Source organism: Pezoporus wallicus, unplaced genomic scaffold (assembly GCF_028554395.1).
Source record: "Pezoporus wallicus isolate ANWC-B61680 ecotype Strahan unplaced genomic scaffold, APGP_CSIRO_Pwel_v1 contig_6275, whole genome shotgun sequence".
NCBI classification, from domain to species: domain Eukaryota; kingdom Metazoa; phylum Chordata; class Aves; order Psittaciformes; family Psittacidae; genus Pezoporus; species Pezoporus wallicus.
In genome coordinates this window covers 1,881,106-1,899,278 of record NW_026636901.1, presented here as the reverse complement: position 1 = coordinate 1,899,278, position 18,173 = coordinate 1,881,106, and the positions used below count along the sequence as shown (strand labels likewise).

At 40.7% G+C, this 18,173-nt stretch overlaps 1 protein-coding gene across 2 annotated transcripts in view; it reads right to left on the bottom strand.

The window, feature by feature from the left end:
* Positions 1–17,869, bottom strand: part of SMC5 (structural maintenance of chromosomes 5) — a 45,361-nt gene extending 27,492 nt beyond the window's left edge. For both annotated transcript variants that reach the window (XM_057402155.1, XM_057402156.1), the window contains exons 1-9: positions 17,715–17,869; positions 15,609–15,750; positions 14,454–14,506; positions 12,935–13,097; positions 11,725–11,859; positions 10,507–10,647; positions 3,125–3,286; positions 1,359–1,430; positions 174–429 (exon numbers count right to left, since the gene is read on the bottom strand). In XM_057402155.1, coding sequence (XP_057258138.1) covers positions 174–429; positions 1,359–1,430; positions 3,125–3,286; positions 10,507–10,647; positions 11,725–11,859; positions 12,935–13,097; positions 14,454–14,506; positions 15,609–15,750; positions 17,715–17,851 — 1,261 coding nt within the window. In that variant the 5' untranslated portion in view covers positions 17,852–17,869. The remainder of the gene's footprint in view (positions 1–173; positions 430–1,358; positions 1,431–3,124; positions 3,287–10,506; positions 10,648–11,724; positions 11,860–12,934; positions 13,098–14,453; positions 14,507–15,608; positions 15,751–17,714) is intronic.
* Between the last annotated feature and the right edge of the window lie 304 nt (positions 17,870–18,173).

Here is an 18,173-nt window from a genome sequence, read left to right as displayed (position 1 = left end):
GAAAGCAGTTTCTGTTACTTTTAGTAAAATTGATAACAGACAAGAGGACAGCTGTACTTTAGGTAAATGCCCCAAATTATTTCACTACAGCAAGACAAGTAGACTCTGTACAGTCACAAAAAAAAACAAAAAACAAACAAAAACCAAACAAACAAAAATTCCAAATAACTTACTCTTCTTTTCCCTCTCTTGGTTCATTTTATCTGCTGTTAGATCGGTGATATCACTATCAATAACTGCCCTTTCTTCTTGTAACTTTTTCAGGTCATTATTAATTGCATCAGTTTGTGGCTGAAGATCCTCACAGCCTGCCATTGTATTGAGCTCATTCTTCCACTCCTCTATCATCTTGTGAGTGTTCTGTATTTTCTTCTTTCTGTCCATTTCTTCATCCTTTTTCATTCTCAGACATTGATGAATTTCTTCAATCTAAGAATTTTGAGTTATTTCCAACATTACAGGAGTTTGGTATACAAACCTGTGACAAATAACTGTCGTGGTTTAAGGTATCTGTCATATCTGTGCGACTGGTATTAAAATCTAATGTAGCCATGCACTAAAACTGTTAAGAGTATATTATAGTTCTAATAGCCCCTGAGAGTTGAAGAACTGGCAGGATTTCTTATGAGCACTTAAGCAAAAAACAATCAAGCCTTTAAAGTAATTTTTGAATTTCTCATATTTTTACAAAAGCAGAAGTTTTAAGCTCAAGATCTTGCTTAACATGCTTGAAAGCTAAAGACTGCATAAAATTTATAGCACAAATACAGTGTGCAGCATGACTCTGCACATGTACACATTTAATTTATACATTTTTTTGACCGAGTGCTCGGAAGTGCTGTAACTGTTTCAGAACATACCTTTGCATTTTCTTTTTCAAAAATGCTGAAATGCTGGACTTATACACTTAACAGTAGCAATAACCCCAGCCTCTTAGAACATCTGGAAACATGTTTAATACTGAGTACAATACTGTACTGTAAGGGCTGTAGGTTTTCAAAGAAACCTACATATATATGTATATATATAAATACATAATATTCATACACACACTGTCTGTCCTAAGTTTGTGGCATCAAGGCAACTCATTTTATGTAGTATACACCTGTCCCTTACCTATTTGATTAACAGCTGTTTTAAAGATTGTGTACTGGAGGGAGTGAAGCATGCAAGCACTTGCAGCCTGTTCAGAGGGATTTCCCACTCCGTTAACAGAAGAGCTGACAAACTCCTCACATATCTGTGTTTTATTGCAGAGTTCAAGAAGTAACATTCCATCTGAATGCAGCTATACCTAGTACTGAATTAATACATTAGTAAAGAAACACCAAAAAAGTAAAAAATATAAAGGCTCTTACTTGTTTATCTTTCAGGTCCAAAGCATCTTGTTTCTGTTTACATTTTTGAGAAATGTCTTTGATTTCAGCAGCCTGCATACGATGAGATATTTAAATTAGATAGTCATAGATTCAATTATATTTGTAAAATGCAGTCATATTTTACAGGACATTCTGCATATGCATAACTAAGCATTTATTCCACATTTTATTGACAAAGTCATACTTTCCTGTTTCCTCTTATTCTTACTTGCACCTATAACATGACGAACTGAATAACGGCTTATGAACTGTTCACAGCCATTTAACTACAGATCTGCAAATTCAGGCATGACAGATACTTAAAGTCTGCTAACCTAACCTCCATGGAGTAAAATAACTCCATTCTCAATTTTAATAAAAATGATACATTTAGATCATAACACTTACAAAATGTTCTTTTGCCAAAACCAGCTTTACCAGGAAAGAGCAGAGCAAGAAAGGCACAAATTCTTAGGCACAGGACAGCCAAAACAACTTGTCAAACCATACTAGTTCTGAAATGCCTTGTGCTAAAGGTATATCCTATGCTGCAAAGCCTGACAGCTTGTTGGCTCACACCTAGGCACCCATGTCTCTACTCTGTCTTTATCCTTCTCAGCTTCTACAGGGTTGTAGAATAATAAAGGTCAGAAAGGACTTCTGAGCATCACCCAGTCCCATCCCTTGCTCAAAGCGGTCTTCTGTCAGGTTGCCTACACACTTGTACAGCTGAGTCCTGAACACAGTGGAATTGTACTATGATTTCTCTATGAACTTAACTCCTCTTTCCCTGATCCCTCAAGGCTGAAAACAGTGCAAGCATAATACTGGAATGCTGCAAAAGAATGGAAGGACTGTAAGCAAATGCCAGTGCAGACACGGAAATAAACACACACAGCACTCTTGCTGGAAGAAATGTCTTTCTACAAACTGAGTCATACTGAAAGTGCTAAGATGCATCAAGAATTAAAAACGTGGAACTTTTTCCTCCCATAGCCTCAAAGATGCACAAAAAATTAAGACCCTCACTACAGCTATTTGCATGAAGGCAACATGGAACAATAGATCTTGATCTTGCAGCTGAATGCTATGCAGTACCGATTCTGTGCTGCTCTCTCCAAAGACCTTGGGCAGGCATTCTGAAGAGAAAGCTTTTTCTCAGGAAACTGGTGCAAAATATTCAGAAAACAATCCTGAAAGCCCTCAAAATGAGGACACTTGTAAGGAAGTGTTTTAAATTAAATTTTTAAATAATCATTATATTCTCAATTATATTTAGCTATACCACCCTTACAGAACAATTAACAACTGTAATAGCCTTCATGGTTTTCAAGTTACAACCACAATACACTGCTTTATACTGTCAAGTACTGTTAAAAGAATTGCACCACAGAGTCCACTCTGTCCAAATGCCATTAAAGAAGTAACGGCCACAAGCTGTGCCAGCGGAGGTTTAGGCTGGATATTAGGAAAGAGTTCTTCACTGAAATGGTGGTCAGGCACTGGAACAGGCTTCCTAGACAAGTGGTGGAATCACCATCCTGGGAAGTGTTCAAAATTCATGAAAATGAGGCCCTTAGTGACATGGTTTAGAGATGGCCTTGGCAGTCCTGGGGTAACAGTTTGACTCAATCTGAAAGGTCTGTTTCAACCTAGTTGATTCTGTAATTATGTCACAATAAAGAGGTTATAGCTTTACAGTTTAAAAACTGAACACAGAGCACATGAAATATTACATATGTTAACTGAGGACTTAAAATACCTACCTTATGTCTTATTTTCATATCCAGACTCTTAAAAGATTCTTCAGTTTCTTGGATTTTTTTTGTCAGTGGGGACTGCTGTTCTTTTAGATTCTTCAGCTCCTCCTTGGCTTGTTCTCGCATTTGTTTCACTACCTCATGCTGCTCACGAACATTTTCATATTCCTTGCAAGAGTTGAAAGTAAAACAATTACATACTTTTGTCCTCTGTTCCACTGCTTCATACTGCTAAACATTTTATTTAATTGTACACAAGTTTTATATGAAAAATCTCATTCAGAAGCTACTGTTACTAGTCTTATGACTAGGGAATGTAGGGATCATTCAGTCCCTAGTAAAAGAACACACACATTTAATCGTTTTTCAGTAATACGCAATTCAAGTAGGAGAAGAAATGACCGATTTGTCTGCTTTACCTTGTCTCTAAATCTGTCCGGGACTGCGTGGAAAAAGTAATTCCTTAGCCTCTTCTGCCTATAGTTTGAGCACTAGTTTAGGCAGAAGTCCTCAAGCTAAGGAGCAAATAACCATAGAAAACTCCAGGAAAAAGAAAAGGAAGGGGCTGGACAGATCTATCAGCGCCAGTAACAGATGTCAAACTGAGGTAAACCAAGGAGACAAATGGAGTGGAACATAACTTCAGGAAACAAAACTAAAACTCCACCATACACCATAAATACCAGAGAAGTCACTATCTAGTGAGTTTAACTGGAGATGCATTCCTAAGAACCTCCACTTCAAGGCAGGGTGAATTCGGGGAAAAAAAAGTAGTTTAGGCTGAAGGAGTCATTTGTCATGATTTTTTTTTCATGTCATGATCTCTGGAAGAAGAAATTAAAAACAAAACAAACAAAGAAGCAACCAACTGACAAAAAAAAAAACACTAAAAAAATAAATCAAACAAAAAAAAGAAAAGAATACGACACTCAATGACCATTAAGCATTTATGAGAAAAAAAAAAGATACTCAGAGGACCAGAGGGAGGAGAAGCAGGCACATGAATGTAGCGGTACAGAGGAAGGGAAGGCTGTCGGATTTGGCAAAGCACTAGAGAAAGCCCCTAGTTTAGAGCATATGTCTTGATTATTCCAAGCTTTGGAGCATTGAAAAGATAATAAATAAAGATAGCATGCCAGCTCTATCTATCTGTGACAGCTAACTTTGCTTTTTCTGCTACCATTTTTTCCCAGTTAGTTATTTAATGACCCTGCTTGTAAACACACACAATTAATTGCAAATAAATGAACCTGGGCTATTAAACCCAAATTCTTTCTGCAGAGTTTCTTTGGCGTAAAAATACTGAAGTATTTGAAATAAGCTGCTGTAATTCCGTCATGTGGAGTACACTCAGTAGCCACCATTACAAAGCTAGAGGCAAAGCAATTATACTTCCATTTAGCTGATAGAATAAGCTAAAAATTTAGCTCTGCTCTAAATAAGGTATTACACTTCAAGGTCAAAGCAAATGCACCCACATACAATTACACCGCATTTCTTCAGATATAAACTACACACAGGTTTCTTTAGAAATTGAAGTGACATGGTTTTAATTCAGCAAATCCATTTAACACTTTAAAAAAAACTGACTTTCACCAGACTTCTGTATTTTTATATCATTGATGCTTGTAATTATGCACTTAGCTAAAGAGCTGCAAAACCTCCATAGGATTTCAGCCCTCCATATAGATATTTGCACCTCGGCTATGTAACAAAGCTTCTCAATTGTGAACAGAACAGGAGGAAAAGAAGAATGGACACAGCTTGGTTTCAGAACTACATGTGCCCAGGGCATTTACAGCAGGCAGAACAGCACCTCCTGCTGCCATACTACCTTTAAACAATATACCTTATGGTATAAAGTACTACCTTAAACTTAAGCTTGGAAGGAAAAGAAACACCTTTTCTTTAAGGACCTACAAGGCCTATCTATGCTAGAAAAACTGCAGCTCCTTAAATTTGTTCACCAACTGTAGATGACACTATCATCTGATGGAAGCCCCATTACAGTACACAAAAAAGCATAAAACGTCCCTTAACTCCTTGAGCCCAAATATTTAACATTGAACCCCTAGGGTCCAATTTACGGAATTTAAAGCAGATGCTGAGAAACCTACTAGATATATATAAAATTGTGTATAAGTCTTCATATACAGAAGCAGGTGAACTGACTATAAAAGTACTCCTTAGGTGAAGGATAGTAGTCTTCAGAATAAAACCATAGTTCTACAGTGGTCAAATAGTAAAATAAGTGCAGCACTAGGCTTCCTCTTTTCCACTATGACCCAAGATACAACCTAATGCAATATTTCAGCTGACTGGTATTCAAGCTGCCTCTTCTCGATTTCGTAACATAGTGTAGTGTTTATGCATCTGTCTCCTGGCTGATTCGGAGGCCCACCCAGCTATTCTGTTTTGTTACAGAGGCAATTCTAAACACCTATGCAAGCCTGGTGTACAAGTATAAACCAACCTTACAGGGAGGATAAAGAAGAGGGAACATCCACAGTAAGAAGAATTAACTTTTGTGGTACTCTCAACTCTACTGAATCCAATTTTAAGACATAAAAACCCCTTTTTTCTTAGGATCAAACAGTTTAGGTCAGATGAAAAAGAAATATCCCGTTCTAAAAGAATGCATTTACTTAGAGAGCTTGGTATTTTGCAATACAGGTGAACTCCAAGTGATTCATCAGAAGGATTTGACAAACACAAAAGAGCAACAATTCTGTACACTGAAGATCACAATGGAATGCAAATTTTTGTTGCAGCCTGTAGCTCAAATATCTTCTTTCTAGTAAAACAATTATCTTGATGACCCTTGATTTGAACTGTAAATTACCCACAGGCAAGTGACTTCTGGTAAACAATCTGGTACACACTACTGATTCTGTACTACAAATTTGATCTTCACATAGGTGTCAAAGCATACTTGTTTTGACATTTTTGTCAGAACACTATTGTTTCTAGAGATTCAGTGGCCAGAAAGTTGAATTTCTCCTAATTGAGTGCAACCATCAAAAGCATTTAATATACATCAGCAAACTGTCCAGAAGACAGCTATGAAAGAGTAAGGTGTGAAGAAGTCTGTCTAAATTTGCTTAAGAAACATGTAATTAACAGTACTGTTCTCAAACTTACCGAAGGCAGTTTAACTGAGAGCAGAGTTCACCCCCACCAGTTTCAGATGACCAGTCAGAGTTGTCTATCTGCAAGTATCTTACACTAGAGATCAGTATCAGCCTACATTAAATATACAAGACTTGTATCTCTCCTAGTAAAATAACACTCTCTTGTTAACTAAGCCAGGCTAATGCACGTGTAGTAGGAAAAACCCACATCAGTCAGGAAGTGTGGAAGTCCAACCCTAAAGACACAGAGTGCACAGCCCACCTTCTTAGCACCTACCAACATTCACCTATTCCTACTGCTGCTCCTACATCCCTTGGTCATTACCACAGAGGCTTGAAAACAGGGAAGGTACAACCCCCTGAATCCTGCTTTTCAAGATACAAGGGACAAAGTTTTTTTGTACACTCATGTGAGACTTCACTTATGTGCAAAACTTCAACAAGATAACTTACAAAAGTTTTCTGCATTCTGGAAGAAGCAAGTGGAACCACCTAGGCATGGCACTTCAATTAAGCCAGTTGTGTCTGCAAGGAGGATAAGGAATACTGCTCTTGGCCCATACTGCTGGCTCTCCTAAATGGCCAAACGGGCAGTAAGTACTTAAGTTACGTCTTAAGCAACTTCTTAAAGTCTATCTACTGGTGCTGCTAGGAAAAAGCGGCGGGTCGTAGTAGTAGGGGACTCTACACTGAAAGGGACAGGGGCAAGGATCAGGGATGTGGCAGAGAGGCTGCCTGCTCTAGTAAGTCCCACGGACTATTACCCACTTCTGGAGATAGATGTGGGTGCTAGGAATATAGATAGTAGTAGCCTGGGGAACATAAAGAAGGACTACAGAGTCCTGGGGGAGGTGGTTAGGGGCTCTGGAGCTCAGGTGGTCTTTTCATCAATTCTCCAGGGTACAGGGGAGGACCTAAAAAAAGCTAGGAGAATTAGCCAGGTTAATAACTGGTTAAAAGGGTGGTGTCATAGTCAGGGGTTTGGGTGTCTTGAACACAGGACCCAGGCTTGTAGGCCAGGCCTAGCGGGGGCTCGTGGAGCTGGTCTGATAAAGAAGGGAAAGAGCAGTTTTGGTAGGAGGCTTGACAGACTGGTCAAGGAGGCTTTAAACTGGATGTGTTGGGGGAGGGGGGCATCATTCCATCCCAACACACCCAGTCAGTTGCCAGAACCTATAATAAATGCTTGGAGCAATGTAGAGATATCCCAGCCTCTCCAGCCAATGAGACAGCTTCAGCTGGAGCTCTGCTCAGATGCCTCTATACAAATGCCCGTAGCATGGGGAACAAACAAGAAGAATTAGAGATGTGTGCACGTCTATGGGGTATGATATAATAGGCATCACAGAAACATGGTGAGATGGCTCCTATGACTGGGGTGTTGGAATGGAAGGTTACAGGCTCTTTAGAAAAGACAGGCCTGGCAGTCGGGGAGGGGGAGTTGCCGTTTATGTTAGGGATAGGCTGGAGAGTATGGAACTCTGTCTGGGGACAGGTGAGCAGTCAACAGAGAGTTTGTGGGTCAGAGTTAAAGGGAATATAGCTATGGGAGACATTACTGTGGGGATCTGTTACAGACAACCTGATCAAGGAGAACCTGCGGATGAAGCACTCCATAGACAGACAGGAAAAGCCTCATGCTCGCAGGCCCTTGTTCTCAACCCTGAAATCTGTTGGAAGGATGGTATGGCCCAGCACAAGCAATCCAGGAGGTTCCTCGATTGTGTAGAGGACAACTTCCTTCTGCAAGTAATAGAGGAGATAACAAGGAGAGGTGCCATGCTTGACCTTGTGCTCACCAACAGGGAAGGTCTCGTTGGAAATGTGACACTCCAGGGCAGCCTTGGATGCAGCGATCACGAGATGCTCAAATTTGAGATCCTCAGGACAGTGAGAAGAGCGTGCAGCAAGCTCACTGCCCTGGACTTCAAAAGAGCAGATTTTGGCCTCTTCAGGAACCTGCTTAGTAAGGTTCCATGGGATACAGCCCTAGAGGGCAGAGGGGCCCAAGACTGCTGGTTGATATTCAAGGATCACCTTGAATGCTGCAAGCTCAGGAGTGTTGCATCCCAACCAGAAGGAAGTGCAGCAGGAAGGCCAGGAGACCTCCTTGGATGGATAAGGAGCTCCTGAGGAAAATTCAATTGAAAAAAAGAGGCTTATAATAAGTGGAAGCAAGGACAGGTGGCATGGAAAGAGTACAGGGATGTTGTCTGAGAAGCTAGGGACAAGGTTAGGAAAGCTAAGGCCCAGTTACAATTAAACTTAGCTAGAGGCATTAAAGATAACAGGAAGGGATTCTACAGGTACATAGCAAATAAAAAACAGACTAGGGAGAATGTAAGCCCCCTCAGGAAGCCCTCGGGAGAAGTAGCTACACAGGATTTGGAAAAGGCTGAGGCTCTGAATGACTTCTTTGCCTTGGTCTTCACTGGCAAAGGCTCTGACCAAAGCAAAGTCTTGGAAGGCAGATGCAGGGACTGTGAGAATGAAGACCTTGGGCCCACTGTAGGAGAGGATCTGGTTCCAGACCATCTTAAAAATCTGGATGTGCACAAGTCCATGGGTCCTGATGAGATCCACGGGTCCTGAAGGAGCTGGCAAATGAAGTTGCAAAGTCACTGGCCATCATATTTGAGAAATCATGGCAGTCAGGTGAAGTTCCCGATGACTGGAAAAAGGGAAATATAACCCCCATTTTCAAGAAGGTGAAAATGGATGACCCAGGGACCTACAGACCAGTCAATCTCACCTCTGTGCCTGGCAAAATCTTGGAGCAGCTTCTCCTGGATGGCATGCTAAGGCACATGAAAAACAACAAGGTGCCTGGTGACAGCCAGCATGGCTTCACTAAGGGGAAATCCTGCCTCACCAATTTGGTGGCCTTCTATGATGGGGCTCCAGAACTGATGGACAGGGGTAGGAGTTGATGTCATCTACCTGGACTTGTGTAAAGCGTTCGACACTGTCCCACACGACATCCTTGTCTCTAAATTGGAGAGACATCAATTTGATAGGTGAACCACTGTGTGGATAAAGAACTGGCTGGATGGCCGCACACAGAGCTGTGGTCAATGGCTCAATGTCCAGCTGGAGACCAGTAATGAGCGGTGACCCTGAGGGACTGGTGTTGGGACCGGTCTTGTTTAACATCTTTGTTGCTGACATGGACAGTGGGATTGAGTGCGCCCTCAGCAATTTTGCCGATGACACCAAGCTGCGTAGTTCGGTTGATACACTGGAGGGAAGGAATGCCATCCAGAGGGACCTTGACATGCTTGTGAGGGGGAATGATGTCAGCCTCATGAAGTTTAACCATGACAAGGGCAAGGTCCTACACCTGGGTTGGAGCAAACCCAGGCACAGCTACAGGTTGGGCAGAGAAGAGATTCAGTGCAGCCCTGCAGAAAAGGACTTGGGGGTGTTGGTTGATGAGAAAATGAACATGAGCAGGCAGTGTGCGCTTGCAGCCCAGAAAGCCAACCGTATCCTGGGCTGCATCAAAAGGAGTGTGACCAGCAGGTCGAAGGAGGTGATCCTGCCCCTCTACTCTGCTCTCGTGAGACCTCACTTGGAGTATTGTGTGCAGTTCTGGTGTCCTCAACATAAAAAGGACATTGAACTAATGGAACAAGTCCAGAGGAGGGCCACAAGGATGATCAGGGACTGGAGCACCTCCCGTATGAAGACAGGCTGAGAAAGCTGGGGCTGTTCAGCCTGGAGAAGAGAAGGCTGCGTGGAGACCTCATAGCAGCCTTCCAGTGTCTGAAGGGGGCCTATAGGGATGCTGGAGAGGGACTCTTCATTAGGGACTGTAGTGACAGGACAAGGGGTAACGGGTAAAACTTAAACAGGGGAAGTTTAAGTTTGATATAAGAAGGAAATTCTTTCCTGTCAGGGTGGTGAGGCCCTGGAACGGGTTGCTCAGGGAGGTTGTGAATGCTCCATCCCTGGCAGTGTTCAAGAACAGGTTGGACGAGTCCTTGAGTGATATGGTTTAGCGTAAGGTGTCCCTGCCCATGGCAGGGGGGTTCGAACTACATGATCTTAAAGTCCTTTCCAACCCTAACGATTCTATGATTCTATGTAAGCAAATAATAAAAGTTAGGCTAAGAACAGTATTTCAAGACTTGACCTATTTGCACCAAGCAATTGTAATGATGTTCAAATTTCCAATATTGCAGTATTAGGAAAAACGGTTTTTATAAGAAAACTTCTGAAAAGAAGAAAAAACAAAACAAAAAAACAACAACTTACCACCCAAGGCCTTTTCCTCTCAAGCATCTCAATTAAGTCTAGATGGCGTTTGCGCTCATGGTATCTCTCAACATCTTGCTTGTATCGTTCAACCCTCTGTTTCATCTTCTCCAAAGAGTTAGCTTTGTCTCTGCACAAGTTCTGTAAGAATGTATGTTTTCATGTTTTAAAACATGTACTTTGTGAAAACACTTTTCAGAAATAGTCTACACCTCACATGTATATTAAAGCAAAAATTTAACAATAGAGAGAACATTTTTGTAAATCAGTAATCAGAGGGGAACAACCCAACTAGGAACAGTTGCCCAGCTTTTGCAAGTGTATTTAGCACATAGTTTCTGTGAAAACAAATCTAATTTGAACAGAAATTTTAAGTTGAAGTTTGTTTTTAATTTTCTCAGGAAGTTACTCCCTACAGCCTCCATTAATCTACTAGTTTCTAAAGCATCATAAGTGTTTTTGATATATATAAGTAGCAAAAAGGCTTGTGAAAGATCTTGCAGAAATTTGTACAGAAACATTAAGGTCGTTATGAGAATGTGTATGTAAAGTGCAAATGCATGCGTGGACACTAGCACAAGAAAAAACAGCAAAACAAAGGATTACAAGAATGGCCTGTATGGCTAACAACAGACACCATTCCCAGCAGTAACTGCATGGAACACATAAATTCTGCAAAGACCATTAAGCCTGCACTCGGTTAAGATCACAGTACAAGTTACTGTCAGGGAAAGAGCCTGCATCCTAAAACCAGGATGGCAACAAGGTTGCAGCTCACTGCATTCCTTCTCCCTTATCCTCTTTATCTGTTAATAATCCAAACTAGGAAAAACAGGTAACAATTTTGTCTGTAATTTACGGAAGTTGAAGTTAGCAAGATTAAAGCAAAGGATCACAGTATAAGAACTGGTGATTCTGAAAAGCCATAAAAGATCTGTCCAGAAAAGCTGTTGTCAGTCAAGAATCACAGAGAAGTGATCAGTACTTGATAACAGGCATCCCTTGTCATCTGTGTCCAGACCACTTGCACACATATGTCTTCATGCTTATGAGCATGTGAGTGTTGGAGTGAATGAATTAAAAAGATGAGCATGATTTGATAAAATAAGCTTTCCACAGACTTTGTAAATAAGGACTACCTTCTAATTCTGTAAGACATCCTGTTACAATTTATGATGCTAACTTTCCTAGTCATTGCTCTCTAATATACATGTTTACCTCTAGTTCTCTTTCTTTTTCTCTGAAGTTTTTCAGTTCACAGTGAAATTGGTACATTTCTGGAGGGCCAATGGATTTTTCAGTGGCTTCAAGCAACTCAACCTTACTCAGTTTTGCAAATTCTCCAACTCTGTCCTAAAAAAACAAACCACAAACAAAAAACAAAACCCACAAAAAAAACAGTAGCAAAAAATACAGTACTAGTTAAGACAGTGCAATACAATAATACTGGATTTAAATATTTCAGTTTACTTATGAAAATAACCTCACTTATACCTCTGCACCAGACAGCTCTGACATAGGATGATCCTCTCATAGACTAGCAACCAAAACCTCCTCAACATTAGTAAGAGTTTTTGGAGCTGTTCTGGAATGATTCAAGCTTGAACCTTAGCTACGCCGGCTCTTTGGCAGCTTTTGAGGGTAGCTGTGGAGAACACGGGTTAGCTCATTATTTTTGAATTGGCTATCATTCTTCTGAACAAGACAATCTAGTACAGACAATTAAAGGTTTTATTCAACTGTATTTTTAAAATTGGTTCTCAGGCTCCACCTTCCCACTATGAATGCTATGATTAACATAAAAGTTAAACCATAAAGAAGTTAACATTAAGGCTGGAAGCCAAGGGTACCAGGAAGCTTTGCTACGGCCTCTGTTGCAGCTATAGAGTTATCTAGTAGAACTACCTCCTGTTTTATGGAGAAAGACATTCAGACAACTCTTCCACTTCAGAATCCAAGCCTGAGGAACTGACTGGAGATAATGAGAGAAAAGTGCAAGCAGGGATTGACTGGGAAAGTCAGGGATGCAGGACTATAGGAACCATGAAGGTAAAGGTACAAGAGAGTGCTAGACCTCAAGACATCTTAAAAATTTCCTTACAGATCAGCTACTTAAGAATATCCCTAGAGCAGCACAGACAGGACAGAGAGATACCACAGTCAGTGCTGACACTCAAACACTAACATGGGAAACATCAGCAGTTTTCCTTTCACTGTCAACAACAGTTACAAAACCTGCTCAACTAGTGAGCCTTAAAGGTCACATACTTCTCCTTTCTTTCACCATCACACCAGTATGTCTACCTCATCACTTCCATTCTTTGTGCTGTCCCATAAAATTGCTGAAGTGCTACAAAACCTAAGAAGCACCAAAACCTTCTCAAAACACAGCGCTCCATTTGCACCATCTTTCAGAAGTCATTCATACCTGAGGAAGAAACTGGCACAAATTGTCCACCTGGATGTTTAAGGCTGCAATCTGCTCTTCTACTGTTTTCAGGGTTGTTGGCTTTCTGTTGATAAACCATGCTGATGCATTGTTCACCACATGAATCTCTCGTGTGATGACGATATTTTCAGGTGTCTTAGACCTGATTAATAAAAAGGAGTGCTTACACTTTTGAGAATACACAAAAGTTACTGTCAAAGCATGTCAGACTTACAGTATTAAAACTTTTAGATAGCTAAATATTTAATATAAGTTAACTGGACAATAGCAGCAGATTCACACTTTGTGCCTTGGAAAATGTCTTGTTCTTCAGTGGTAAACTAATCTCACACACAAAACATCAAGAGCATCTGCACATCTTAACTCAGAGGAAGTTATTTATATAAATTACATACTCCTGCTGAAAGTACAAGCCACTGTTACAGATGTGCATAGTTTATGTAAGAGTGTACTTTTTTCTATGCGATGAAGTTCTAAAATTGGGATGCAGGAGGTGCATATTGAAGCTAGACATTTACATATTAGTGCACAGAACTATATCAACAGCCTCCATTTGAGAATAAAAGTAGTATCATACAGTATGAAAAATACTAATTTGTTTTCATTTTCTGCTTTTCAAGAACAGCAAGCATGCATCAATTGTACACTTAATTCTCTAGCTCAATAGTTACCTTCAAAAATTGTCTGGTTAAGATACATCAATAACAAATGAGCAGTGAGACAGTCAACTCTTGAGAATTTTGACCGCTATTTTGATTTAGAAATCGTCTAGTACCTGTTCAATCAGCATATTGTTAAAAATGGAGGATAAGGGCTTGTAACAGTTTGGCAGCCATGTACCTTAGGAGACTTAAGGACAGCAGTCAAAGTAGAAGTAATTCAACAACTTCCAGTGTTTGCAATAAGTACCACAGGGATATGAGCCTGCTTCTTGAAGACTCTATGATTATTTCCTCATAAGTGCTTACTACCTTATTTTAATATTCCAGACTTCCTTCAAAAGACCATACTCATTTCTTTTATCAAATTAAGGAATTTTTCTCTTATTTCAGTTGTGATGTTTTCAGTAAGAATGAAGAGGAGTCCCACATACCAGCAGTTGCAGTATACGAAAGGCAGAACATTTGTTTTTAAAATTTAGACTTTGTTTTTTTCCTCTTCAAACATAATTTCTAACCACTACATCATCTGAATCATCTGAACATTAAATGTAAGCAAAAGCTAAACACACCACATATATTCATCTTTAGAGATATATTCTTTGTACATCAAGACATGGTAAAATGCTTTAGAAAGTGAAATTAAGACCAGTCACCACTGCTTGTTTACTGTTCAACAATTATTTAACCCTAAAATACTGAAGTCTGCATAAAAAAGTAAATCACGGACATAAAGACAGACCTCTGAACATCAGGTTCTTTTTCACAACTTTTTGAATGCCTATGTGAGGAAATAATCTCATTAAAAATACATGAGGAAATACAGTTTTACTACTTACAGTTCAATTTCTACTACACCTTTCAAGCATCCCTGCTTTACAAAGAGACCAACCTACAAAGTTAATTACAGAAGTTATTATTGCAAAGTAACTATATTACAAAGTAATCTCTTACAAAAATACATATTTGAATCACTGAGTTGCTGTTGTAGGATATTTTATTGAAAATTTACAAATAAAATCTTCCTCAAAGGTTTACAATTTCTGATCTATTTCAACCTCTAAAACTGAACCAATTGTAATCAACAGATCCACGGAGAAGAAGAAGTTCTTATGAATTCAAGGATCAAAGAAATACAAATGAAAGAAATTGCCAAACATCCGCATTAAGAGAACTGCCCATTCTAATAGTTTAAAAATATGTAAATATGACAATAAAAATGCCAGTACACAGTGCTGCCACGCAGTGAATATCCATATCTACATTTGCTCAAAACTACGCTGTAACCAAAATATGCAGAGATATTTAGGTACCCAGATTTGGTGCTCCAAAGATCTACTGAAATATATTATATCCAACCAGAACAGCCAAGAAAGCAAGAAACAAAACTTATAAAATTGACAAATAAAAGCTTCCTACTGTAAAGTCAACACATGATCTCTTGGGAGAAAAAAAAAAATATAAAATTTAAAATAATAGTAGGACAACTCAAAACAATCCAACTTCCATTTAAATCAAAGATCAGCAGCTTCGTGATTTCAGATAAACTCTAAGACAAGTTAAGAATACGTTATTTCTACAGATTCTATTTACTTGGAAATTTAAGTTAGACTTTTTCTTTTTTTTTTAATTATTTCTCCTTTAGTTAGTATTTTGGATAAAATGTCATTTATGCATTAGATGGCTTTTTTGCACCCAACTGTGGGTGCTTAAGATATCTTCAAATACAACCTCCAGTTTACTCAGGCCCCAGTACAATTTTGGCATTTCCACTTCATAATTCAGTCAAGAGAACAAGCAGTTAAGTAAGAGAAAACCCCTTTGGAAAAGCCTTCCCAAACCTCTCTGGAGCAGGTTATTCTATAGTTTAAACACCCCACTTTTTATAAAAATAAAGCAAATGAAGGAAGACAGTCTTTTCCCCCCTCCTCTGCTGGAGAGGACTCTTGATGAAATTCAGATTAAACATGAAAATTACATAAATTCATAGCTACCTTATCAGCTCGCCCTATGAAAGAAGGCTTTCCAGCCAGTCCCAGACAGATGGCACAAACAATGCTTGACTTTCCTGTTCCATTAGCCCCTACAATCAAGTTCAGATTGGGTCCTGGATGTACTTCACAGGTGTCGTATGTTCTGGAAAGCACAATAATTTCTTGAACATTACAAACACTATGTCACCTTAGAAAGAAAAATAAACAAGCAAACAAAAAAAACACACCAAAAACCCACAACCACCGTCAACAACAAAAAACCACTATAACCAACACAAAAAAGAAAACAAAAAACATCTGCTTGCTTAAAAACACTTTATGATTATATTAAAGATATTTGACAGATAATTTTACCAAATACTGTTTTGTAATAAAATCCCAGAGTGAAAACTAATGCTACAATGAAACACTGTGGAATACATTCCTACCAGAGTACTTACAACTTTCTTCAAAATGAATTATTATGAAGGATGAAACTCAGCCACATAATGACAATTTCTATTGTCTTCACTACGACATCATGTTATTTTACATGTTAAGTAAAAAAAAAAAAAAAAGACAGAAAATTGAAAATGGAATTAATTCAGTCAAGTCTGTTACATTTAATTCCAGCTGCCTGCTGCACTGCAGTTCACAGGAGATTCCACTCATCTAGCCTATACAATGCACTTGGGTCTTAAGCTCCGCAAGAATCCTGTGGAACTCCATCTTGATACATCACGCAATAGCTTTCTTGAGTTACAGGAACCTAAAAAATTAGCCTTTTATCAGTGATTTTCTAAAAATTATATTAGACATCTTTCATTGCGTGCATCCAGCATGCCTACTGCAACTACAAGACAGCAAGCCCCAGCACACAAACTCAAACTATTAATGTTTGTACGATAGTAACACCCTGAATTTATAGTGATCTCCATCATTCCATTGTCTTCCTGCACTAGACTAAACACACAGAGACAAAATGAGACACTAACCCCAAAGAAGAAAAAGCAGTTAATGGTTGACACAGTAACATAGTCTAGGTACTTCTAGAAGAGGTGTTTGAACCCTTAATGCCGAGGCTTAAACTACTATGTTTGAAGCTTCATTTGACATCTGTAGCATGACCTGTTAACTACACAGAACTGCTTTCAAGGCTGACATATAGCTATTTATGCCCCATGCCTGGAAGTTATATGTTAAGTTACAGCGTTATGCCGCATGGCCTCATCCCTCTAAGCCCTTCAGGCCAGGCTGGACAGGGCTTTGAGCAAACTGATCTAGTATGAGATGTCCCTGTCCGTGGCAGGAGGGTTGGGGCTAAATCATTTCCAAGGTCCTTTCCAACACAAATCACTCTATGATTTAATGATTCTGTCAGCACACCAGCCACAAGTAAAGAACCTGAAGGCTTCTACTAAGAAGTATAACAGCTCTAAATAGAATGGTATTCTTACTAACAACGAAGCTGAAGAAAGCATACACAAAAAGTAATGCCACGTTTTATTCTAATGCTTCCCAGGACCTGCTGGAAACTACTGCCTTATGAACATCTTCTGCACTCTTCCCCTCTTCACTGCTTAACAATCACGTAACTGGGAGAAAAAAATGCTTGCAGAGGCTAATACAAATAAGAACCAACACCTTCGGGGAAGAATGGCCGACACGACCACCAGCGGGAAAAGCACCCCCGCAGCGGCGACACTACACTAAGAGCCTACATGAGGCCAACAATCCAGACAGCTCTGAGCAAGGCATCACCTTCCCGGGAACACACGTTTCGCTTATTCCCTCTTCCAGCCCCCCCTCCCCTCGGTACCTAAGGCCTTATCAAGCCCCGCAGTTAACGGAGGGTGACACCGTGCTCCGTGCACCACGGCAGAAACCGGCAGCAGCGAGCGCGCTCCTGCCCCACCAGCCTGCTACGCCAGGTCTGGCCCTGCTGCTCTCTTAACCGTCAGCTCCCGGGCGCCAGAGGAGCGGGAGAGAAGCCGAGGTCGCCCAAACTAGCCACCGACCTCTGGGACGGCTAAAGTCCGTACGCCAGCGCTCACAGGCGCGCTGGGGCCAATGGCGGCCACTCGGCGGCCGCCAGCCAGGAGGAAAAACCGTCCGCCGCACACTCACAGGAAGTTCTCCATGAAGATCCTGACGATGGAGCCCTCGACGAAGCGGTGGCATTCCTTAGCGTTCCCCGCGGTCTCCTGGTTACCGCTGGCGCCAAAATGACAGGCATCCTGATTCCGCTTCTCCGGCACCGCCATTTTCCCCGCTCCGGCCGCGACACCGCGCCTTGCTTTCACTAGCAGGCAAGAAACGGCGGGCAGGTGAAGAGCGCGCTCATTGGCTGAGAGGGAGGGACTGAGCCCTACTGAAGCTTTTTTATTGGGTTTCAGGCACGGATATGGCCCTGGAAGGAGGTTGGGGTGTTGCGCGGAGGCGGGAGCAGTAGCAGTAGGGACGTGCTGTGCCTATCTGAGGCATCGCACGGCCTAACGGGCGTGAGGCGGGGCCTGGGCCAGTCCCGGCCGGTGGGAGGCATCCCCCCTTGCTTCGCTGGCCGTACGTCCCGGTGGGTACTGCGGA